Genomic DNA, 25,517 nt, shown 5'->3' on the forward strand with positions numbered 1-25,517 from the left:
GAATCTCAAAATGATTTTCTACAAGGAACAATTAGAAGGAAGAAATGCAAATACAAGAGTGTCATAAAATATTTCTGGATTGATTTTTTAATAAAGAAATCCAAAGTAACATGGACATGCTAATGCTCTGTCTAGAAGGGAATAATGACCGTGTTCTGCAGAGACAGAACTTTCTCCAACCTCTGTGAGCAGCAGCATCATTCCATATCTCTGCCCTGTGATCAGTATGTGTCAAAATCCTTCATCGTGACAAATGTGCTGTCCACTTGCATCTGTGGAGAATGTTTTAGCAGCTGAGTGATTATGAATCAAACCCCTGAGCTTATAGCCCTTACTGCCTCCCAATGTGTTCACATTTGTCGTCTGACAAGTAAATGTATCTTGACTTTCCTCTGAGATTTTTTTGTCCCGTGTTTGATGAAAGACATTTGGCAAATTGGCAGTAGTACCCTGTACATTGCAATTTGTAGCTAGCATTAGGAGTCCGGGCATGAAATGAGAGGGCAGGCTCCAGGATAAAGGGGAAAAAAAAGAGAACTAACTAGAACATGAATAGTCACTTGAAGAATCAAACACACAATATTCCTTTTGTGAGAAGAGATCATATTCAGGCCATGCTGTCAGATTTTGCTCTGCTTTAAGAAGTTGATGGTATTCTGTCCAGCTGGGTGTCCACAGAATATATGTCTTGTTAATTTTTCCTTCTGAGTAGGAAATGTTGCCTTTTATTTTTAACTTGAGCTCATAAATTAGGCCTCTATCTCTGTCCTGCTGTCTCATTAGCAAAAGGATAGTTTCTTGGGTTGACCAGTTGTTTGAACTTGCAGTCATCATCTCAATTCTTATGTGTCTTCTGGTCGAGCATCACAGCTCTTTGAGAATTTTATATAATGTATATAGAATGCAAACACCTTTTAAAATAGCTTCTTGAGCTTTCTAATGGCACACTGCGCTGAGAATCAAATAAATAATGGGTGAGTTGATTTAACAGGATGGCCTGAAAGTTTGTTTTTCTACTTAAAAATTCAGTAATAAGCAGCTTCCAAATAAAATGTGAGCCCTGAGGAAAACCAACATGTTGAGAGGGTCAAAGGAAAGGGGAGAGTCCCTCTGGCTGTGGAGCTTAAGAATCAAGCTAAGGCTGGACACAGTAGCTTATGCCTATAATCCCAGCACTTTGGGAGACTGAAGCAGGTGGAAGGCTTGCTTGAGACCGGGAGTTCAAGACCAGCCTGTGCAACATAGTGAGACTCCATCTCTACAAAAAAAATTTTTTAAAAACAGTGATCAAGCCAACTTTAAAAGTAAATGCCATCCTCTGCTTGTGACTCTCAAATAAGTGTGCAGGTGAACAAAAACTTGAAGATTATAAACAACAAAAATTAGATTATTGGGGGGGAGAATTAGGCAGGGACAGTTTTCTTTCAAGAATGTTTCTCTAAAAGCATGGTTACATGAACTACTCCCCCTGTCTTACAAGGTACATGCCAAGTTATGTTATATGAAATTATACTAACATATGACGAACTGTCATTTCAACTCAGTCTTTGTCTTTGATGAAATTAATATTTAATCAAAATTATTTGTATATGAGCCCACTTAAAAATATGGCATATCCAGATGGTAATTTAATGTAGTCTTAGGCAATACCCTCCTATACATTTAATTTTTTTCTTTCTGAGTTATACATATTTGGCTTAAGCTGTAATTTTGTAACACTTCATGTTCTTCCATGCTTTCAGTTCTTTTCTTGGGACTGCATGGTTCTTACGGTTTTCATTGCCTAGGCAAGGCATATAGCAACTCTCCCTATAATTTCCATTATGTTAATATCCATCCCATGATACTAATGCTGTCACTTAAATAAAAAACTTAACTTGGCTTTATTAGCTCTCTTATATATTTCAATGTTCAATTATATATCAGATTATGATAAAATGGCCTAACCAAGGTCTTATGGAAAAAGTTCACTCAGTATTTTATAAGCTTAGTTCTACTTATGGTATTTCCCAAATAAATCAATTCTGTTGTTGTTTATTTAATGTTGGGATACTACAGTCTCTTTCTACAACCCATCGCAGATTTCATGCTTCCCTTTTAATGATGTCCTTGGTTTGCCAGAGATTATCATAGAAGACAAGACGCCAAACGATTCATGGTCTTGTGCTTTTACCTTTCAGATGTCAGCTATTGAAAACATGGCAGAAAAGCTAGAGAGCTTCAGTGCCCTGAAACCTGAGGCGAGTGAGCTCCTACAGTCAGTACCCTCTATGTTCAACTTCAGGGCGCCTCCCAGTGCCCTGCCAGAGAACCTTCTGCGGAAGGGAAAGGAGCGCTATACCTGCAGGTAACTGCACAGTTAATCATAGCTGACTTTCCAGAAATCTCCCCTCTGATTTCAAAAGGCCTTGCTGTTTGTTTTGGAAATTATTCTTGATTAGATGATTAATAGCCACCATGATAGATCTCAAGCACTTCAAAGTGTTCTTCATTTAGTGAAATATAAAAATAGTGTTTTTAAAAAATTATTAAATGTGAATTTTAACACAGGCCATTTGGTTGTGATAAATGAGGTTGGAAACAGTCCAAATACTATCTGCTTGTCTCACTTTGATATTTATGAATTTTCTTTCACAATTAATTATTTTCATCTAAAGGTATACTACTACTGTCCTCAAGCATATATTCATTAATTGTCATGGCATTAAAGAATAAGGCCATTAATTAAAGACAAATAAGGTCCACAAGTGAATGAAACTAGCTAGTAAATTTTTTGTTACTCATCAGTAGTAAAGCTTATTTTATGTTTCTGGTTTTGTGTGTGATTTTTTTTGCGAAATAAATTGTGCTTATAATTTCTGAATCATCTTTAGAAATGGGTAGGTATCTGACTCAGGCATGCAACTTTATCTGCTCTTTGAAAAATATGTCACTTTCTTTCCAGAAAAAAAGCTTTTATGGGTACATACCTTGATGGATGAAGTCTCAGGATTTTGTCTGATCTGATACCACTCTATGTATAGGGAGTTATCACTGTGACTGACGTGTAAAATGAGTTGAAACATTTGAAATCTGTTTACATCAACCCAGAATCAGAAACTCTAACCATATTTTTATCCCCTTGTCTGGTTCAATTTTGTGAATGTAAAAATATCGAGTTAATAAGAGAGATGTATAGGAGTAGTCAAAACTAAAGTCTATTTTCATAAATTGCTTGCTTATATGCGAATAAATTCAACCAGACCTTAGAATTAAGTCTTTTTTTGTAGACTTATTTATTTATTTATTTTATTTTTATTTTTTATTTTTTATTTTTATTTTTTGAGACGGAGTCTCGCTCTGTCGCCTGGGCTGGAGTGCAGTGGCGCGATCTCAGCTCACTGCAAGCTCCGCCTTCCGGGTTTACGCCATTCTCCTGCCTCAGCCTCCCGAGTAGCTGGGACTACAGGCGTCCGCCACCTCGCCCGGCTAGTTTTTTGTATTTTTTAGTAGAGACGGGGTTTCACCGTGTTAGCCAGGATGGTCTCAATCTCCTGACCTCGTGATCCGCCCGTCTCGGCCTCCCAAAGTGCTGGGATTACAGGCTTGAGCCACCGCGCCCAGCCTTGTAGACTTATTTATATTAATATCTGTGGAATGGCTTTGTTACAAATTTTAAATACCAAAGAAATGTGAGTTCCATGCAAGATTAATTGAACCAGGAATAAGCATCTGGCTGCTGTGTGGCTTCAGTGAAATATAGTCAACTGTGCTGACTTTCTTTTATAAACATCTTTTCATGACAGATACTGTGGCAAGATTTTTCCAAGGTCTGCAAACCTAACACGGCACTTGAGAACCCACACAGGAGAGCAACCTTACAGGTTTGACAATGATATTTGCTAAATATCTTGACAAATATTGTAGTAATTAAAGTGAGTTCATGGACACGACTTCATAGGAGGCTTTTTTATGCATGTCTGAATATATGTCTATTCAATTTTGAGTCAGGAAAGAATTGACTAACGGCTGGGATCGAAATTAGAAGAGTTCTGGTTTCTTTAATCAAGGCTTCCTACCTCTCAGTTTAAAAGTTCTAGCACAGTGTCTAGGACAGAATAAGTACTTAAGAAATGCTAGCCATTTTAAATATTATTTTTTATTATCATTGTGTTCTCTTTTCTCAATAATTAGGATGATCTTAATTGACAAAAATCATAACATTGCAGCCTTCCTTTTCCAAGCCTCAGATCTCTGCTAGGAGTTAACAACCCATATGTACTTTTTTCCCCCAGCACAGCTAAGTCATTTTCCATGGGTTCCAATAGGAGATTTAAAGAATAGATTTTAGGCTGGGCACAGTGGCTCATGCCTGTAATCCCAATACTTTGGGAGGCAGAGACAGGTGGATCCTTGAGGTCAGGAGTTTGAGATCAGCCTGGCCAACATGGTGAAACCCTGTCTCTACTAAAAATACAAAAATTAGTTGGGTGTGGTGGCTCACACCTGTAGTCCCAGCTACTTGGGAGACTGAGGCAGGAGAATCCACTGCACCTGGGAGGTGGAGGTTGCAGTAGGCCAAGATTGCACCACTACACTCCAACCTGGGTGACAGAGTGAGACTCTGTCAAAAAGAAAAAGAAAAAAAGAATAAGGGAACAGATCTTAAACCTAGGGAAGTCTGGGGAGAAGAAAATGTGAAACTAGAGGTAGGACAGATAAAATAGAGTATATTATAGAAAAAGGGGTAATTTTATCAGTAATTTCCTAAATTACCTCTTAGTTTATTCTATTACATGCCAAGATTAGTCATATGACACATTGAACACATCTAATTTTAATATTGTTTATGAAAGATTGAAAACAGACTTTTTCCAATTTTAAAATATAAACTACATTGTTTAATGTTCAATGCCTTGCACACAATATTAGGTACTCGTAAATATTTCTTCAAAGAATGAATATTATATAACTTAAGTAATATCATAATGTCATTCTCCTTTGAAATTCTTATACATTGCTTGTATGCAAAATTATTTTTTCCTGAGTGCTAAGTTTTTCTATTAAAACAAAAAAGTAAGATATTTATCACATTTCAAATATTTTTTTTTAATGGTAAAATAAGAAAATGGGTCATTTGAGGATAATTGAAATCTTAGGAGAAAGCTGGAGAGAGCTAAACTTAAAACATCAGTGTTTTCTCAATTTCCTTGCTTTCCTACCTGTTTTATAAATCACTAATTATAAGTGATATATTTCCAATTTATACATGATAGAATGCACTTGATATAACAGGTCTCAGAGAGATGTAATACTGGGAAGTTTTAGATGATTTCCCCTTTTCAGAAAATTCTATTACCAGAAATTCTGCTTAAGTGGAAGGAAAGGTTTCCACACTCATGTTTTGTTATGGCAAGAGTACTGGAAACTATGTTGTCAGGTTCATTTTACTCTTTCTTTGTACATAAATTCAATGGTTTTATTCCACCCAATAATGGCGCTACTATCGTACATATATATTTTTTAAACCACAAACCAGAATTTTGGTATAGCTGGAGATCTTGCACAATTATTTGTCCAGCCCCTCTGGTTTTATTTATTTATTTATTTATTTATTTATTTATTTATTTTTTCCTTGTGGAAGAATTCCAATGAACAGTGTAGAAAAAATGAGGAAAACAAAATCACAATTAGGACATCATAATAATAATTGCTACAGGCAAGATCAATTGAATGTTAAAATGAGTGTATGTAGTGAACTAGAGTTTATAGTTTAGTTAATGTATCAATGTTGGTTTAATAGTTGTGACAAATGTACGTGAAATATATTAACAATGGGGAAAATGGGTGCTATGTACTATCTTTGCAACCCTTTAATAAATCTAGAACTCTTCTAAAATGAAAAGTTTATTTAGGCCAAATGTGGTGCTTCATGCCTACAATCCCAGCACTCAGAGAGGCTGGGGCAGGAGGACCACCCAAACCTAGGAGGTAAAGACCAGCCTGGGCAACACAGCAAGACATCATCTTCAAAAAAAAGAAAAGTTCATTTAAAAAATAAAAAATTAGTGAGTGAAAGTTCAAGGAGAAACAGGATATTTGCATAGCCCCAAAATATCTTCTGCGAAATATTTGTTAATTAGAAAGAGAAAAAGTAGCAACCTTATAGTGGAGAAACGTGGCAGATACTACCTTATCCAAATGATCAGGGTTAACAATGCCAGAAGTTAGACATGTCAGCATCATGTACCCTTGATAGGACACATTGAGAGGGCATATTGTCTCTGTGCTATTTTCCCCCAAAATTTATAACCTCACTCTAATAATGAGAAAATATCAGACCAACGCAAATTGAGGAAAATTCTACCAAATTCCCTATCGGTATTATTCAGAAGTGTCAGGGTCATTAAAGGCAAGGAAAGACTGAGGAACTGTCAGAGACTGTAGAAAACTAAGGAGACATGACAGCTAAATGCAATGTGGGATCCTAGATCAGATCCTGGAACAGAAAAAGAGCATTGGAGAAAATTGGTGATATTAAAATAAAGCCTGTATTTTAGTTAATAGTATTGCATCAACGTTAATTTCCTAGTTTTAATGAATGTTAGGTAACATGTTAACATTGGAGGAACTGAGGTAAAGGGTATATGGGAACCCTTTGTACTATCTTTGCAACTCTTCTGTAAGCCGAAAATTACTTCAAAAAGAAAAAAATTAACTAAAAAAATTAAAATGATATGTAAATTATATACAGATTATGTCTGCTTCCTGTGGCTGACCTGTGCCTTCTGGAAAGTTCTATTAGGTTTTAATACTTTATGTAGTAAAAGTTAAACATGGTCACCTATATAGGAAATTATCTCTTCAGATAGATAAATACCAGTAGACCACAAACTCCTTGACAGTGGAATCCCCCCCCCCCTTTTTTTTTTTAATAGACAGTAGGTCTCACTCTGTAGCTCAGGCTGGTTCTGAACTCCTGGCTTCAAGCAATTCTCCCACGTCCACCTCCTGATTATTAGCAGGAGGAGGGATTATAGGCAGGTGCTACCATGTCCTGGATAATCCATATCTTATTCATCTCTGTGTCCTTGATGCATCAGCCCCTCTGTTTTACAAATGAAAAAATTCAGATTTACATATGCTAATTGCCTTCTGCAAAGTCTGATACTAATAGAGTCAGGATTAAAACCCAGGCCCAGAGCTCTCACTTCAGCGTTTTTATTTTGCATCATGATATCAAAGGCTCGTCTGACCTCCATGTCTACATCCGATAACTAGGAAGGCTTAATAGTATACTGCCCATGACTGTGTTATGTGTTCATTTTAAGAATTCCTAAAACTTAAGCTCTTATTGGAGTTGTGTAGAAGGAATTGATTTTTTATTTAGAGCATTCTTCTTCTGGCCAAGACTTTAGCAGAGGAGAGATAGAAAGTAACAACTGATCATTGGTTAGAACATGCTTCTTTAGATTTGAGAAGATGATGCTTACTAGATTTGGAAAAGACCCTTTGTGTGCAAGCAGAAAGTTAGAAGCATGGCAGAAACATAATCTCTCTTCCTCATGATTTGTGTAGAAAGTGTTTTGGGTGAAAAAAAATTTTTAAAGTGTTTCGTGGGAGTATGTTTACTCTAACAGGGTTTTCTAGGTTATTCTGCTAAGCACAGAATAAATTGTGCTAAATATAGCATGGTTCTCATTGCGGTGGACCTTGGAGGTAAACAGAGTTATTGCAGAGAAGGTCATAACTTTGTATGCATTTTTTTAAAAAAAAAACAGGGGTTAAAATATTACAACTACCATAATGTGGGGTTTCACACATTTTTTATTAATATTGTAAGTGAGGAAAGTTGAAGAACCTTATGATGCCAGAACAGTTTTTTAAGGGGGAAAAATTAAATCAGTACTTGTGTTGGTTTATTGATACTATGCCAAAGTAACTAGTTCAACAGATTATTTTTCCTACTGAACTGACTAGACTTCTGGCATCACATAAGGACAGCCACAGAAGCCCAAGAACTCTAGTGGAATGGGCTGATTTCTGCTTTAGAGATCTGGAACCACTGACTCTGCATTCAAAAGTGGGAGGAGAAGGGCCCTTCACACGTGGAAGGATGAGTTAAGAATTTTCTATCCTCTAAGATTGAAGTTTTCATTTAAAAGTCATTTAGAGGCTGGACACGGTGACCCACGACTGTAATCCTGGCACTTTGGAAGGCTGAGGTGTGTGGATCACTTGAGGTCAGGAGTTGGAGACCAGCCTGGCCAACATGGTGAAACTCTGTCTCTACAAAAATACAAAAGTTAGCTGAGCATGGTGACACGTGCCTGTAATCCCAACTACTCAGGAGGCTGAGGCAGGGGAAACGCTTGAACCCAGGAGGTGGAGGTTGCAGCGAGCCGAGATTGTGCCACTGCACACCAGTCTGGGTGATGGAGTGAGGCTTCATCTAAAAAACAGCAACAACAAAAAAGTCATTTGGAGAAAGTTAACTTTTTTTTTCAAGTAATATGTCCCCCAAAATCACAGAAACAAATCATGGCAAATAATGGAAACTTTAAATAATGGAAACCTTAAAATGATAGAGGATAATAACCTCAATTACTAAAAGCCCTTTTCTTCTTCACTGATAAGGACTAGGGGAAGGGGGCCTTGCATTTTTATATTTTCATTTTATGACTAAAGGAAAACGTTAAAAATAATTTATGGTATTTTTATCACATGGACAACAGAAACAATTAACCAACCAATAACAAGTGCTTTCACGAAAAACTGACCTAGTTCGGACTGCTAGAGACTCTTTCAGAAAAAGAGAAATGAAAAATAAGGAGTAAGAGGAAGGGAGATAAATGGAAGACCTTTGCTTTTATTTCACAAAGTGAATTTAGTGGCATTATTTTTTTATAACAGTTTAAAGATTAATAGAGAAAAGGCTTTATGGTAGCTGATTCTTGGGTATCACACTGAGTTATTTACATTGTCTTAGTTTTAAAAGTCTAGAATGTTCATTACTATTTTGTAACAGATAATGGAATTTTCTTTAGGATTAGCATCTGAGAAAGTGAATTTCCTGAGAAATTGGTTAATCAGACTGCAATTTTGAATTAAAAAGTGATATATTATTGTATTTGAAAACTATATGAATGTTTTATGTTTGTTTACCAAAAAATTAATTGTATTGTCCTAAGCAGAAGATAAAACAATGCTACTGTTCCTCAATGTGCTTTATTTTATGAGGTTTACTTAAAATATTGGTACTGATTAATGAATTTGGGAGCAATCAAATCACTAATATTTTATGGTTTTTGATAAAGTCATGAAAGTCTTTAAAGCGACCACAATCTATTGGAATTAAAATCTTAACTGTGTGAATAGTATTCTCCCCATGCCTTTCCTTTAAAATGTTGTTTTATGAGTGGAGATGATTTTTGAAAGCTGGCTAACTAGTCTTGAGAAATACCTTTTAATGTGCTTGTAAATATTTTCTCTTTGTTTATTTTTCAGATGCAAATACTGTGACAGATCATTTAGCATATCTTCTAACTTGCAAAGGCATGTTCGCAACATCCACAATAAAGAGAAGCCATTTAAGTGTCACTTATGTGATAGGTGTTTTGGTCAACAAACCAATTTAGACAGACACCTAAAGAAACATGAGAATGGAAACATGTCCGGTATGTAATAAATTGTGCTATAAGTCAAATATGGCTTCTTTTTCATATTGTAAATAATAATAAGATAATGTGATCTCTCTTCTTTTATTCCACTTTGACACCAAATCAGGTCTTACTGTAAAAATTTCCAGCAGGTTTCTATTGAGATTTTAGAATAATGTGAGCAATGTGACCATTGATTAATTGATGATTCAGTGGCCTTATTTGTATTATGTTTTTATCTTCCTGAATTCATGTTAATGGGTACTTTTAAGCAAAGAGGACAATGACCTAAACTCGCAGGAGGCTTATGAAACAAGATTTCCTTAATTGCAGGGGACCGTCTTTTCACCTATTGGCACAGAATGTGGCCCCTAGGCATGGCAGAGTTTCTAGAGTGGCAGCCCCAGAATGTCACCCTCTGAATATTAATCTAGAAAGCATAGCTGCTTTTGTAAAAGGCCTGCAGCTCAGAGAACCTCTCTTGGTAGTTTTTGCTATGACTCGGAATATGAAACTATTGACATGATCAGAGCAACCCATAGCAAATGATAGTGGTACTTTGTTTTCATCACAAATTCTTATATAAAATTAAGATAAAAGTAACTGGCATAAAACTAGACTTTTCTTAACTGGAACCTTGCCAGCACATATTTAGCGGAAGGGATTGTAGGTTTTCTAGTCTTTGGCTTCTAATAGTTAGATAATAAGTCATTAGGTAACATTTGCCAGCTGGCATATGTGTGCAGAGCCAACCTGTGCAGTCACAATTTGTCTCCAGAGAATAAAGGTTATGCTTTGGGAGTAGGGGAGGAGAGATACAGAGTTCAGGCAAAGAGATTTAAGAACAGAAAAAAGTTGGATTAATACAGACTAGCAATCTTTATTGATGGAATTTTTAAATTATTAATCTTTCTTCCACTGTAAAGGCACATTGTTTATGATCTTGTCTGATTACTACCTAAAAGTATATACTGTTCATCCCCCTCAAAGTCAACAATTTAATGATCATAGTTTTAAAATATTAGATTTTAGGTACAGAAGTATAATCCAATATGCAGAACTGACCACACTGTCTAACTGTGTGTACCCTTAGATCAGACAACTATAATTTTCTTACCAAAGTTATTTTAGGAAAAATAGTTAAACGTGTAACACGTCAACGTTAATACTTGTTGACCTCTTTTAGGTGAGGGGATGTTAGATTATAACCTCTTTTAGGTGAGGGGATGTTTTAACCTCTTGGTTTTGTCATATAGACTATTGTGATGAACTATTATAGATACTTTGTAGGCAAGATAAACAACAGGAAGCTAATGTTGGTGTAAAGCTCAACCACATACAAAGTGTTTATAGTTGATTAAGTTTATGTAAGCCTTACATCAATCCTGTGATACAGGTATTGTGAGTCTTGCGTTTCATGGCCAAGGAAGCTGAAGACCTCCTAAAGTTATTAATATTCATAGGGCATGTTTGAAGAAATAACACTGATCAAATTCATAAGGAGTGAGTTTCCAAATAAGTAGCTAGATAAACAATAATGTTTGTTATAAAAGGCTTTCTGCTCCACGCAGGTACAGCAACATCGTCGCCTCATTCTGAACTGGAAAGTACAGGTGCGATTCTGGATGACAAAGAAGATGCTTACTTCACAGAAATTCGAAATTTCATTGGGAACAGCAACCACAGCAGTCAGTCTCCCAGGAATGTGGAGGAGAGGTAAAGCTGTTTTTTACTCTTTAAACTCTGTGACGACTGAAATGAATATGTTTTAAAATATACTTTCTATGCTCACTTTTGTGGCACAACTATTACTTCAGTCACCAAAGACTGGTATATATTTAGTACATATTAAATACCACATGTGCTTCCAAGCATTTTACATGTATTAATTAATTTAATTTCATGATAACCCTGTGAGATAGCCACTGTAATTTTAGCAGTGAAGGAACGGAGACATTGAAGCTTAAACCGTTGTGTCGGAGGTCACATAAGTAGTCAATGGGATTCAACCTTAGCTGTCTGGTTCCAGAGCCCATAATTTTACCAGGATTTACCTAATTGATAGCTGAATAGAATCTGTTATCAAAATTTCAGAAGTAGAAGAAAAGGCCATCACAGGGATTCAATTGAATCACTGATCAATACTGGTTACTATTATACATTATAAATTATATATATATTACAGGTAATATATGATTCTCTATATATATGTATTATACCTATATACGTATATGTATATTCTGTATATATGTAATATACATGTTATAGTACATATGTATGTATGCATTTATATATGAAATACCCATGGAGTTTCCCCCAAATATATTTTACATAGAAACTTTTTTAGTCTTCTTAAGATTCTATTGCTACTTTATGTCCTCTTAAGTGACTACTCATTTAATTCTGGTCTGTTTATTTCAGTGGGTATGACCATCCTTGTTTTTACCGACCTGATGCACTGGCTCCTTTTGTCATCATCAACATTAAGCATGAATAGCTTAATTCATTTTAAAAAGCTTTTAATGCTGTTAATGATAATACTTAACAGTTACCCAGCACTTCACATTGCATATGAAGTTAATGAAACACAATTTCACCAAAACTACTGGATTTAATTTTTCTTATCTATAAGCTATATTAAATATCTGTTGTTGAGAAGTAGACTTTTCTGGACATAACTATATAGTGACCTATTAAATTAGGATGCTGCATTGTAAATTTTAAAAAAACATGACATTAGTTGAAAGTTCCATGATTTTTCATCATGCAAGTATTTTTGGGTTAGTGTCCTCTATTTTTGATGTTATTAAAAGTCAAACTTAATTATTTTATGTAATTTCTTCAAGGCAAGCATCAAATAAACATTTTTTACTAAAATAACCAAAAAAAGACCACTTCTGTTCTTCAACTTGTGTAAAAGTGTGTCTAAGAAAAACAAGAAAAAAGACCCTTCCAGTTTCTCAGAAATCTGATAACCACACCAGTGTGCAGTTGGATGTATCTTTCCCTTTACTCGCCCATTTGTGTGTGTGTTTCTGTCTGTCTGTCTGTCTGTCTGTCTGTCAAAGGGAGAGGGGAAGTAGATGATCAGAAGGACAAAGTAGCAAGAACAAGCAAGAAACAGTAACAATCTTACACTTTGATAATGATATTTACTTGATGCAAGTAAGAACCGTTGAACAAAACACACCATTTGGGTTCTGAGATGCCTATTCAAATTTTCTAGCCTTTAATTGGCGATTTGTGAACCTGTATAGCTGCAACATCTGGCTTCAATATGTCTAAACAGCACAGAAGTAAGAAGGCTGAGTCATCTAAGTTTTTCCCCTGAACTCCTGTCAGGCTACTTTTGATGAATAATTCATTCCCTACAAATTGCCACATTTGAAAACTTAATTAACAAATAGATTTTCTTAATTATGTTGGCTTTTGTTACTTTTGATTTTCACCCATGTACTCTTTTGTTCCTTTATTTTTTTCTTTCATTTTTTTTTAAATAAAAATTTTAATCCACTCATGCAAGCAAGTTGGCAGTGTATTTGGAAACTAATTTATGTCTGTGTATAAATTTTCACCATTCTTTGATAAAAGAGGTTAAGAGATTATTTATATTAAAAGCTTAATAATGATATGACTTTTTCTGGTCAAATGGATTCTTACTATCTGCTTTTGTCACATCCAAGATTGTTTTATTTATTTTTTAATGCTGAGAAATCTGAATATTAAATTATACTCATTTTTGTTATGTGGGAAAGTGATGGGGGTGCATTGTTGATACCTGAGCTTTTTCCACCCTGGTGTTTCCCTGAGAAACAAGGAACTATTTCACATTCAGACTGTAAAAAATAATTTGAAAATAGTACAAATAAGTGAGCTCTCAATTACTTCCAAATTTGGATAGAGTGGCTAAGTGGAATATAATACAAATGTCATCTAGTTGTTTCTTGGCAGCTACTTTAAGATTGTCTTTGGACTTTTAGATTCACTTTAGGCATATGTATTGAAGCTACTGCCCATGAGTGATATGAGTTTTCCAGGAATCTATTATTTTAAATGGCGGGTACTTATATGGTAATTAGGTAAATTGTGCTGAGAATGTATTTGTGTGCCTTTTTATATGATATATATAGAAATGTCAATTATCAAGCAAAGTCTGATAAGAAATAGGAGACCAAGATTGTTTCTTGGGTTCTGCCAGAGGCTTCATTTATAATCTGAACAATCATACAATTACTTTTTTCTTTATCTTCCCATTTGTGAGGTCACATTATTTTTTCATGGTTGACATAGAGCATAAACAATAAAAAATTTCCTGTGTAAGTGTTGGAAATCTAAACTGTTGTTGGGAAGACATAATAAAGAAACAAATTACGATTTTAAAAGTGAAACCAACAATTGGACTTTTTTTTTAATGCTTTTGAAAGAATGAATGGCAGTCATTTTAAAGATGAAAAGGCTTTGGTGACCAGTCAAAATTCAGACTTACTGGATGATGAAGAAGTTGAAGATGAGGTGTTGTTAGATGAGGAGGATGAAGACAATGATATTACTGGGAAAACAGGAAAGGAACCAGTGACAAGTAATTTACATGAAGGAAACCCTGAGGATGACTATGAAGAAACTAGTGCTCTAGAGATGAGTTGCAAGACATCCCCAGTGAGGTGAGTACCTTGGGTGACTTTAGAAACTAAGTTATAGTAGATCCACATATGGTTGCAATTCCTCCTGTGATAAGCAATTTGTGAGTTATAAATAACAAAAATTAAATTTGAATTAGTAAGGGATACTCAGTGGATTGGATTTAAATAGATGAAAATAAGGTGGCCATCAACATAATCCACAAGCGTATAAATACATCAGGTTTTGTGCAACTCTGATTAACCTGAGGTGGGAAAAATAAAATGAAAACTACATAAGTACACAATCATTTATTGTTAGATTCTACCTATAAAACTCAAAGAAAAAAAGAGATTTTGACATATTTAATTTATGCAATAATCTGGTATGATCATCAGTTAAGTATAATTGAGATAAATTTCACTTCATCAGACATATATGTGATCTATATAGATGATAACTTTTTAAATGAAAAGAAATAACCAAACAGTTAAATTGATGGTACTATTATATTTTCATGATAGATATTGACTAAATATTGTCATAACTAGCTTTACTTTAAATGGAAATTATGAATATATGAATTCTGTCTCTGCACATTACTGACAAATGTGTCACTGACTTTAACTCTTTATCTCAAATATATGCTTGGTTTTAGTTACTAAAAATCTTAACAGAAATATATTTTTAAGGCATGATGTTTGCAAATATTTATAAAAACTCAATAATTGATGCATGCTACTTAACCCTGCAGATACGTCATATGAAGTTTGTCAGTTGCACAGATAGATTCAAATGAAAGTGATTTGATTAGATAACAAACTGAAAAAAAAAATTTCTGTGTTTTTCATTGGTTCATTTTAGATATAAAGAGGAAGAATATAAAAGTGGACTTTCTGCTCTAGATCATATAAGGCACTTCACAGATAGCCTCAAAATGAGGAAAATGGAAGATAATCAATATTCTGAAGCTGAGCTGTCTTCTTTTAGTACTTCCCATGTGCCAGAGGAACTGAAGCAGCCGTTACACAGAAAGTCCAAATCGCAGGTACAGATTTTCCCATAGTACAGCATCATGGTTACTTTATGCATGAAACGTACATTTCCTTTGATTACCAATAAGCAAATATTCTATCTCTGAAATATTTTAGAATCCAAACAGGGTCAGATGCTTTTCTAAAAATGTTCATATCTTTACTGTGTTTATGACCAAATCCAAAATAGTTAAGCAAGAAAGCAATTAATTTAGCTGCATTCTGCATAGAAATTTTATGACAAACCCTATCCTACACTCATCTTTCCTTGACTTTGTAATTCTCTTACTTCTGTACAGTTAGTTCATCATGTTTGTTTGCAAGTGTTTATGTGTTACCTCAGAGTCATTTTCCATGTCTATACTTTTGTCAATGTAATTACATATTAAGATTTTTCTGAAAAGTGAATTCTATTTTTTGTCCCCTTCTGTCTAGTAAATTGTTAGGTGTAGTTAATTAGTAAGTCATCTCATGTTGTAATTTAATAGTAAAATGAGGATCAGAAATGAAGTGAGTTGCCAAAGGTCTACACCAACTTATTGGCAGATTTGGAAATAAAACCGGTTAATTTTAAATTCAATGGATGAATGAGTGAATGAATGGTACTCAGATTTATTAGGCTGTACAGCATTGTATCAGCACTATGATAACTAAAAATAAATTCATTAAAGGGTCCATAAATAGCAATTAAAAGAGCCTCAGTGTTTTTGTTACAAAATAAAGGAAGTCAGTACTTTTTGTTGGACATCCACACTCAACCAGGTTGTTCATTTAGGTCAATTAAACTTAAAGAAACTTCCTATTGCCATATTTATTGGGCACTGTGGTCTAATTGCCTGATCCATTAGTTCATTTTGTAGGTGGCCTGAATGTGACCATATTAGTTTGTTCATTTGGAAATGATTTTCTGTTTGGGTAAGATGTCTGGGTTGGTCTTAACAGCAAATGTAGTAATATCCTAAGGAAGGTGGGAAAAACATTGTGTCAATGGGATAATACAAATCATTAAATAATACTCAATTTAGTAAAAAGTTCTGAGATATTATGTATGGTAATAGGCAAAATAAATGTTCTTTCTCAATTGAAGTCAAAGCAGCCAGCATCTACAGAGGCTCCTGGAGCCTACCTCCATGAACTTGAGAACATCACTTAAAGACTATAGGTACCATTTCCTCATTGTAAAAGGGGTAAGTGGATTTTTATTCAATGGGGATAAAAATTAAGTTTTCAGTTTTTAACATTAAAGGTAAACTAGCTAGAGTAGACATTTCATTTTTACGTAGAGACATCCATAAGCAGTGGCTAGTTTTTTTTAACCCTTGATTTCCCATTCTTCTATCCTTGTTGATTAGAGATAGCTGGAGTATTCAGGTTTTTGGTTTTTTGTTACTTGTTTCTTTGTTTGTTTTTGAGACAGGGTCTCACTCAGCTGCTAAGACTGGAGTGCAGTGGTGCAATCACGGCTCACCATAGCCTCGACTTGCTGGGCTCAAGTGATCCTCCCACCTCAGGCATCTGGATAACCGGGACTATAGACACTCACCACCATGCCAGGCTAATTTTTCAATTTTGTGTAGAGATGGGGTTTCACTGTGTTGCCCAGGCTGGTCTCAAATTCCTGAGCTCAAGCAGTCCTCCCACCTCAGCCTCCCAAATTACTGGGATTTGTATAGGTGTGACCCATTGCACCTGGACATGGTTTTTTCTTTTTAAATTTCTTTTAATTAGTTCACCAAAAATGCTTCTCATTTATTATAAGATATAATACCGAAAAACTCCAGAAACGGCCAGAAGTGATAGAAGGCAAAAGGGCCTGAAAACCTAGAGATAAGGGATATAATTATAATACATTTTAGTACCAGCATTTTGACATAAAGTCCCTGCCCAGCTGGGCTGTTACCATTATAAGAAATACTAGCATTTTGCAATCCTAAGTAATATTTTTCTTGTTACTTGATCACGTTATACAGGTAAGTTTGAAAATGGTCAGGCCTTTTTGCAAATTCACTTTATTTCATAATACCATTCATTCATTCATTTATTAACTACCAGCTATATGCTGGGCACTGATCCTTGTATATGAAAATGTTTATTTCCTTTGATTACCAAAAGGCAGATATGCTGTTTTGCCATTTTCTAGAATCTAAAGGCTCAGATGCTTTACTCAAAGCATTCATATATTTATTCTGTAATTTTTATAGTGATTGAATTGAAAATAGTTGACCAGTACAATAGTAGCTGCATTTTGCATGTGCTCTTCCTCAAGAAACTCTATCATGTAAAAATTAATTTCATGAATAGGTACTATTTATGTATTAGCTCAGTCAGGCACACTGAGCTAAACACTTTATGTAAGTTAGTGCGTGTGATTCCTCCACAACTCTTGGAGGTCAGTACTGTTATTACTATCATCTGTTTTATAGGAGGAAAGTAAAGCTTAAAAGATTAAGCAACTTGCTCAAGGTCACACAGCTAGGTGAGTAGAGGCAGGTTTAAAGCCAGGATTAAGACTTAAAATTCCAAAATTTTCTCTATACTCCCTTTTATCTTCCCAAATATCAGAATTTAACTCTTTCAGAATATTCTTTATCTTTTTCTCTAAAAGTAGGTACATAATCAGAATAGATAATTTAGGTTCAATGCTCACTTAACCCATACTTTAACTCTGCCAAAGATAAGTACTCTATATTATTTATTCTTAATTCCTTAGTATCTAACACAGAGCCTGGCATAGAGTAGATGCTTAAGAAATATTTGTTAAACGGATCATGAGATATCGTAGAGGTCCAGAAGGTAAACTGCATACATAAAAGTCAAATGTGTACATTTAGAGCGATGACCCAGCAAATCAAAATCAGCCTGCAAGGGCAGATTTTCTAACTGAATGCAGTGATTACGGAAGAAACCACAGAGTGGCCACATGTCTCAGCATGACTCCCAAAGATGAAATTCTGCCTAACAACAGAGGCATTTTGTCTTTGTTTACAGACAGTGGAATGTCTTTGGCAGGACTTTAATGATTCCACTTCAGCAGCATTTTGACAAGCAAGTTTAACAGTGGATGAGACCAACAATAGCGAATCAACAGTGAAAAGTTCACTCACAAGTCAAGACCAAACATTCCATTTGAATATTTTGCTTGGCAGCAAATGGGGGATTCTCTGAACAGTTATTTAAAATTTGACATGATAATAGGGAAGAAAGAGCACTTCCTCACAGAGCACCTCCATGCAGCTTCTGCTCAGCAGACATTGGAAAACAAGTTGATTAGAACATTGTTGGGTCATGTGTTTGGTTGTATTGTTTTTGGTAGAGCTGATTTGATCCACCTCAACTTGTGGGTGTCAGTACTGAGTATGTCAAGCATGGAGGGACACTGGAGAAAAGACACTGGATTAAAAGTTGGGCAGAAATACATTTTAGTTATGCTTCTCCCAGTATGTATCTAATTGAGTCACTTTGGGCAAGTCACTCAAGCACCTTCAGTGCTTTCGGTTATAAAGTGTAGGAGTCAGGCTGTATCCTCTACTAGGCCACAGCTCTGTCAAGGTAGGTCTATGGATAGAGACCTATTAATATTTTTGGTTTCAGTCATAAGCACACAATCATATTTTTGGTGAATTGAACATATGTAGTGGATGGATGACTGTATTTGCAGTTGAGCAGGAGACCAACTCATCTTTCTCAAAGGAGGCACTATTTGCATTTTAGGTAGGATAGTTCTTTTTGGTTCTGTAGAGTGTGTCACTTTTGGGGTCTCCTAGGCACTAAAGGCCAGCAGTAATCCCATGTGATTTCTACGAAAAAATATGCCTCCTTTGCCAAACACACCCAGGAAGGATGCCCCTACTCAGGGTCCCATCTCTTTCCATTTTACCAACAATATTCTTTGAACTAAAAGTGATGTTTTTCAAATGCCATTTACTAAGTCTCTCTCCTTTTTACCCCAGGCATATGCTATGATGTTGTCATTGTCTGACAAGGAGTCCCTCCATTCTACATCCCACAGTTCTTCCAACGTGTGGCACAGTATGGCCAGGGCTGCAGCGGAATCCAGTGCTATCCAGTCCATAAGCCACGTATGACGTTATCAAGGTTGACCAGAGTGGGACCAAGTCCAACAGTAGCATGGCTCTTTCATATAGGACTATTTACAAGACTGCTGAGCAGAATGCCTTATAAACCTGCAGGGTCACTCATCTAAAGTCTAGTGACCTTAAACTGAATGATTTAAAAAAGAAAAGAAAGAAAAAGAAAGAAAAAAGAAACTATTTATTCTCGATATTTTGTTTTGCACAGCAAAGGCAGCTGCTGACTTCTGGAAGATCAATCAATGCGACTTAAAGTGATTCAATGAAAACAAAAAACTTGCTGGGCTGAAGGCATCTTCCAGTTTACCCCACCTTAGGGTATGGGTGGGTGAGAAGGGCAGTTGAGATGGCAGCATTGATACGAATGAACACTCCATAGAAACTGAATTCTCTTTTGTACAAGATCACCTGACACGATTGGGAACAGTTGCTTTTAATTACAGATTTAATTTTTTTTCTTCGTTAAAGTTTTATGTAATTTAACCCTTTGAAGACAGAAGTAGTTGGATGAAATGCACAGTCAATTATTATAGAAACTGATAACAGGGAGTACTTGTTCCCCCTTTTGCCTTCTTAAGTACATTGGTTAAAACTAGGGAAAAAGGGTATGTGTATATTGTAAACTATGGATGTTCACACTCAAAGAGGTTAAGTCAGTGAAGTAACCTATTCATCACCAGTATCGCTGTACCACTAATAAATTGTTTGCCAAATCCTTGTAATAACATCTTAATTTTAGACAATCATGTCACTGTTTTTTAATGTTTATTTTTGTGTGTGTGTTGCGTGTATCATGTATTTATTTGTTGGCAAACTATTGTTTGTTGATTAAAATAGCACTGTTCCAGTCAGCCACTACTTTATGACGTCTGAGGCACACCCCTTTCTGAATTTCAAGGACCAAGGTGACCCGACCTGTGTATGAGAGTGCCAAATGGTGTTTGGCTTTTCTTAACATTCCTTTTTTGTTTGTTTGTTTTGTTTTCCTTCTTAATGAACTAAATACGAATAGATGCAACTTAGTTTTTGTAATACTGAAATTGATTCAATTGTATAAACGATTATAATTTCTTTCATGGAAGCATGATTCTTCTGATTAAAAACTGTACTCCATATTTTATGCTGGTTGTCTGCAAGCTTGTGCGATGTTATGTTCATGTTAATCCTATTTGTAAAATGAAGTGTTCCCAACCTTATGTTAAAAGAGAGAAGTAAATAACAGACTGTATTCAGTTATTTTGCCCTTTATTGAGGAACCAGATTTGTTTTCTTTTTGTTTGTAATCTCATTTTGAAATAATCGGCAAGTTGAGGTACTTTCTTCAAATGCTTTGTACAATATAAACTGTTATGCCTTTCAGTGCATTACTATGGGAGGAGCAACTAAAAAATAAAGACTTACAAAAAGGAGTATTTTTCCCCTCTGTGTGGTATTTTTCCTTCATGCAATTTTACTTTCCCTTTGGGATCCAATGATTTAAAGATATGATGGCTGGGATCTTGATGCCCTACAGATATGTGGAATGTAGAGCATGTTTGTTTTGTTTTGAGATAGCATAAGTGATAGTTCTTGGGCAACAGTGAGTCTCCCTCATTGCTCTGAACTTTCCCCATGTGGTGCAGTCAGGGCTCAAGTGCACCACAACCCAGTCCTGGTATCACTTCATGTTCACAGCATCCACTTAAATTAGGACAAAGAGCGACTTACAGGTTTTCTACAGATTGTATGCCAAAAGGAACTCAGTTTCTTATTTTTGTTTTTCATTATGCAAGTAGTGTTAACTGATTCACAAAGCGGGCGAGGGGGAATCTTTGACTTTTCTATGCTTCTTTTAAGTTTTTGTCCACATGCAAAATATCCTTTTTTCATTGTTATAACAGAGTATAAACATGATTTGCTTTTTCTTTCTTTGCTTGTGTCAAAAAAAAAAAATTATACTGCATAGTGTTACAAATTCTTCAAAATAATAATGTAGCAGTTTCCCAATATTCCATCATTTGATCTACTATAATTTCCTCCACCACTTTAATTTTGTTGAAGATTTTTCTGCTATTTGCTAGTCAGCAATTATATTTTAATTTTCAAGCATATAATTGTTTCTGTGTGTTCATATATGTATATACAGAGTTGGAATGTGAGTGGTAGTACTTTCATAAGATAAATTCTCTGCTGGGGGAGCAATTATTTATTTTTTTGCTCTTTAAGCATAATGCCAAATTGTTTTAGAGTAGACTTATTCCAATTTTGGCTGATTGTAGAGATTTAACAAGGCCTGAATAAATTAGTATGGCATGTAGAAATAGATCCAGACCAATTTTTTCATTTATTTGTTTATTCATTCTTAGCCACAATATCAGATACATAGACAATCTCCTTGTATCCTTTCTAAATGTGGGTAGAATAAGAATTAAATATATAGGGTATGTTTATTGATTTTTTTTACAGAAAGTATGCACAGGAAGTCTTCAGAAAATATATTTAAGCTATAAATCCATTAACTAAGGCAAATAAGAATTTAGTATTTACGACATAATAATGGCATATGTGAGAAAAGAGAAATCTGGAATATGCAGGGCATTTTTCATTGTTTTAAAGAATGTACCAGGCTGGGTGTGGTGGCTCATGCCTGTAATCCCAGCACTGTGGGGAGCTGAGCCAGGAAGATCACTTGAGCCCAGAAGTTCCAGACTAGCCTGGGCAACATGGCCCAGCCCCATCTCTACAAAAAATACAAAAATTAGCCAGGAGTGGTGGTGCAGGCCTGTAGTCTCTGCTACTTGAGAGAGGCTGAGAGGTGGGAGGATCACTTGAGGCTGGGAGATGGAAGCTGCAGGAATGTACCACTGCACTTCAGCCTGGGTGACAGGCTTGTCTTAAATATATATACAAATTCTGAAGCAGTTCAAGTATTCCCAATGCAACTGGCTTCTTGTTAGACTTTGAGCATAAACTTTCAGTTGTTTGCTAATACTTGGTTCCTCCAAATTCCAAAAAGGCATTCAATCTTACATTTCTGCTTGTTTCCTCCATTTATTTAGCCAGTAGCCCTTCACCATAAGGCCCTGGAGAGGGACAGTGAGATATGGTGGAGACAATCTTGGACTTGGAAACGGAAGGCCTGGGTCTGAGTTCTGGCTCCACTACTTTACTGGCTTCAGGGTCTTGGGAAAGTCATATATCTCCCATTCCATCTATGAAACAACAGTAATAATAACTGCTGCGCCTACTAATTCACTGGGTTTCTGTGAATGTCAACAATCAAAATAACTTTTGGAAAATATTTGGTAAAAGTTCTATAAATACAAAACATTTTATAATTTTCATGCTAACAGTCAAAGGAATAGAAAATGTGTGTGTGTATACACACTAAGTTATGAGAAGAAATTTATAATACAACAGAAATCTAAACTTAAAAAAACTGGATATGGAAGTTTAGGGAAAAGTTAGATATTTCTTGAAAAAATATGTAGGTTTAAAAAATAACACAAGCTGAACTGTTTTAAAACATGAGATGCCCAGAATTATTGTTTATTTCTTTTTTCTTTTTTTTTTTTTTTTCTGAGACAGAATCTCCCCTTTGTCCCCCAGGCTGGATCGCAGTGGTGCAATCTCAGCTCACTGCAACCTCTGCCTCTAGGGTATAAGGGATTCTCTCACCTCAGCCTCCAGAGTAGCTGGGATTACAGGCACGCGCCACCATGCACGGCTAATTGTTTTTGTATTTTTGGTAGAGATGGCTTTTCATTATGTTGGCCAGGCTGGTCTCTAACTCCTGGCCTCCAGTGGTCCACCCACCTCGGCCTCCCACAGTGCTGGGATTACAAGCATGAGCCACCGCTCCCGCTCGGTTTTTCAATTGACAAATAAAAATTGCACATATTTGTGATATACAGGATATTTTGATATATGTATGCATTGTGGAATGACTAAACAAGCTAATTAATATATGCATTACCTTGCTTTGTGTGTGTGTGTCTGTGTGTGTGTGAGGAAAGCACGTATAATCTATCCTCTTAAAAATTTTCAAGTAATCAAAATATTGTTATTAATTATAGTCACCATGATGTATAATAGATCTGTCGAACTTTTTTTTTCAGTATAATTTTTGAGGACTCTCAAAAAAATTCAAGAAAAGGTAAAAAAACACAAAGAGTAGGCACATTCATAATTTTATTTTTAAATAATGACCAGCTACCAATATTAATTTCCATAAAGAATAAAGAAAATTATTTATTCATTTTTAAACTGACTGTTATGTTGATAGCACGCTGGAAATGTGTATATTCATTACTGCAACTAATCTTCACAATAGGCCTACAAATCGGTAGTCTTATTTCTGTTTTATGGATGAGGAAAACCGGAGCTCAGAAAATTTAAGAACCTTACTCCCCACACTTAGCTGAGAGTCTCAGACCTCCTGATTCAGGCACAGCTGAAGTAAAGCCAAAACGGGGCCAGGCACGGTGGCTCACGCCTGTAATCTCAGGACTTTGGGAGGCTGAGGCGGGTGGATCGAGACCATCCTCGTTAACACGGTGAAACCCCGTCTCTACTGAAAATACAAAAAATTAGCCGGGCGTGGTGGTGGGCGCCTGTAGTCCCAGCTACTAGGGAGGCTGAGGCAGGAGAATGGCGTGAACCGGGGAGGCGGAGCTTGCAGTGAGGCAAGATGGCGCCACTGCACTCCACCCTGGGCGACAGAGCAAGACTCCATCTCAAAAAAAAAAAAAAAAAAAGCCAAAATTGAATATTCCAAAGCTGAGGAAATGTGCACCCCTCCAACCCCCACAGTGAGGCTGTTGGGATGTAAATGTGCCCAGGAGACATTTAGGCGTCTGAGTTTTGGCTGTGAAGGTTTTGAAAGGTGAGCGCCAACGACTGGTTCCCAGGCTTTTAAAATTCAGGTTATCTCAAGTCAGAACCAACAACAGCAGTGCTTTTGAAAGATTCTAAATGTTTCCTTAATAAGAGCCTTATTTACCTTGTTTGCAAATTCCTAGCAGGTGGCTTAAGTTTCCTCTTTATTCTTTTTGGAAAAACAGAGTTATACAAAACCTACATTTTGGATTTATTAACGTGGAAAGACTTAAGCCCTTTCTAAAACGATTAGCAGACTCATCAGGAGAGAAAGCAAGTGCAGCTAAGAAGTGTTCTCATTTCATTTTCTCCAGGTTTAAAGAAACTGTTAATGAATGGAAGGAATGCAGAGAGAAGTGGCAAGAATGGAAGAAACTTACCAAACAAATTGGATCCAGGAGCCTGAATAGACTTTAGTGAACTGGCTAGCTCTTCCCCAAGAGAACTGGGTTAGTATTGAATTGTTCCTTATATTCCACATAACCATTTGTCAGTACAAGAGGCTGTCCTTGGTGCAACATGTATTTCAAAAGAGAAGAGAACTACCTTGCATCCATTAGAACGTAGGATGACTAATATTTTTTAAAAATCACTGGTGAGAGTGTGGAAAAATTGGAACCCTTTGTATTCTTGGTGGGAATATAAAATTGTGCAGCCACTATAGGGAATAGTATAGTGGTTCTTCAAAAAGTTGTGATTCCATTTATGGATGTACTCTCAAAAGAGTTAGAAGCAGGGGCTCTAAGAGATATTTGTACACTCATGTTCATAGCAGCATTATTCACAGTAGTGAAAAGGTGGAAGCAACCCTAGTGTCCATCAATGGACAAATGGATAAACAAAATGCGGTATATACATACAATGGGATATTATTCAGCTTCAAAAATAAGGGAAATTCTGACACATGATATCACCTTGAAAACACCATGCTAAGTGAAATAAGCCAGTCACAAAAAGACAAATAATGCCACTGGGTGTGGTGGCTCACGCCTATAATCCCAGCACTTTGGGAGGCCGAGGCGGGTGGATCACTTGAGGTCAGATTTCAAGACCATCCTGACCAACATGGTGAAACCCTGTCTCTACTAAAAATACAAAAATTAGCCGGGCATAGTGGCACACAGCTGTAGTCCCGGCTCCTCAGGAGGCTGAGGCAAGAGAATCGCTTGAACACAAGAGGCAGAGGTTGCAGTGACCTGAGATTGTGCCACTGCACTCCAGCCTAGGTGACAGAGCAAGACTTTGTCTCAAAAAACAAGACAAAACAAAACAACAAATAA

The 25,517-nt window shown here is 36.0% G+C and overlaps 1 protein-coding gene across 6 annotated transcripts in view; it reads left to right on the forward strand.

Moving 5' to 3' along the window:
* Window positions 1-20,797, forward strand: part of MECOM (MDS1 and EVI1 complex locus) — a 602,573-nt gene extending 581,776 nt beyond the window's left edge. For 4 of the 6 annotated variants that reach the window (XM_025376651.1, XM_025376653.1, XM_025376652.1 and 1 more), the window contains 7 exons: window positions 2,181-2,347; window positions 3,786-3,863; window positions 9,487-9,656; window positions 11,210-11,354; window positions 14,063-14,299; window positions 15,120-15,303; window positions 19,240-20,789. In XM_025376651.1, coding sequence (XP_025232436.1) covers window positions 2,181-2,347; window positions 3,786-3,863; window positions 9,487-9,656; window positions 11,210-11,354; window positions 14,063-14,299; window positions 15,120-15,303; window positions 19,240-19,374 — 1,116 coding nt within the window. In that variant the 3' untranslated portion in view covers window positions 19,375-20,789. Of the gene's footprint in view, window positions 1-2,180; window positions 2,348-3,785; window positions 3,864-9,486; window positions 9,657-11,209; window positions 11,355-14,062; window positions 14,300-15,119; window positions 15,304-17,712; window positions 17,766-19,239 lie in introns of all 6 variants that reach the window. The other 2 variants (XM_025376655.1, XM_025376650.1) reach the window with 2 other exon arrangements.
* The last annotated feature ends 4,720 nt before the right edge of the window (window positions 20,798-25,517 follow it).

The sequence above is a fragment of the Theropithecus gelada genome, chromosome 2 (assembly GCF_003255815.1).
Source record: "Theropithecus gelada isolate Dixy chromosome 2, Tgel_1.0, whole genome shotgun sequence".
Taxonomy (NCBI): Eukaryota; Metazoa; Chordata; class Mammalia; order Primates; family Cercopithecidae; genus Theropithecus; species Theropithecus gelada.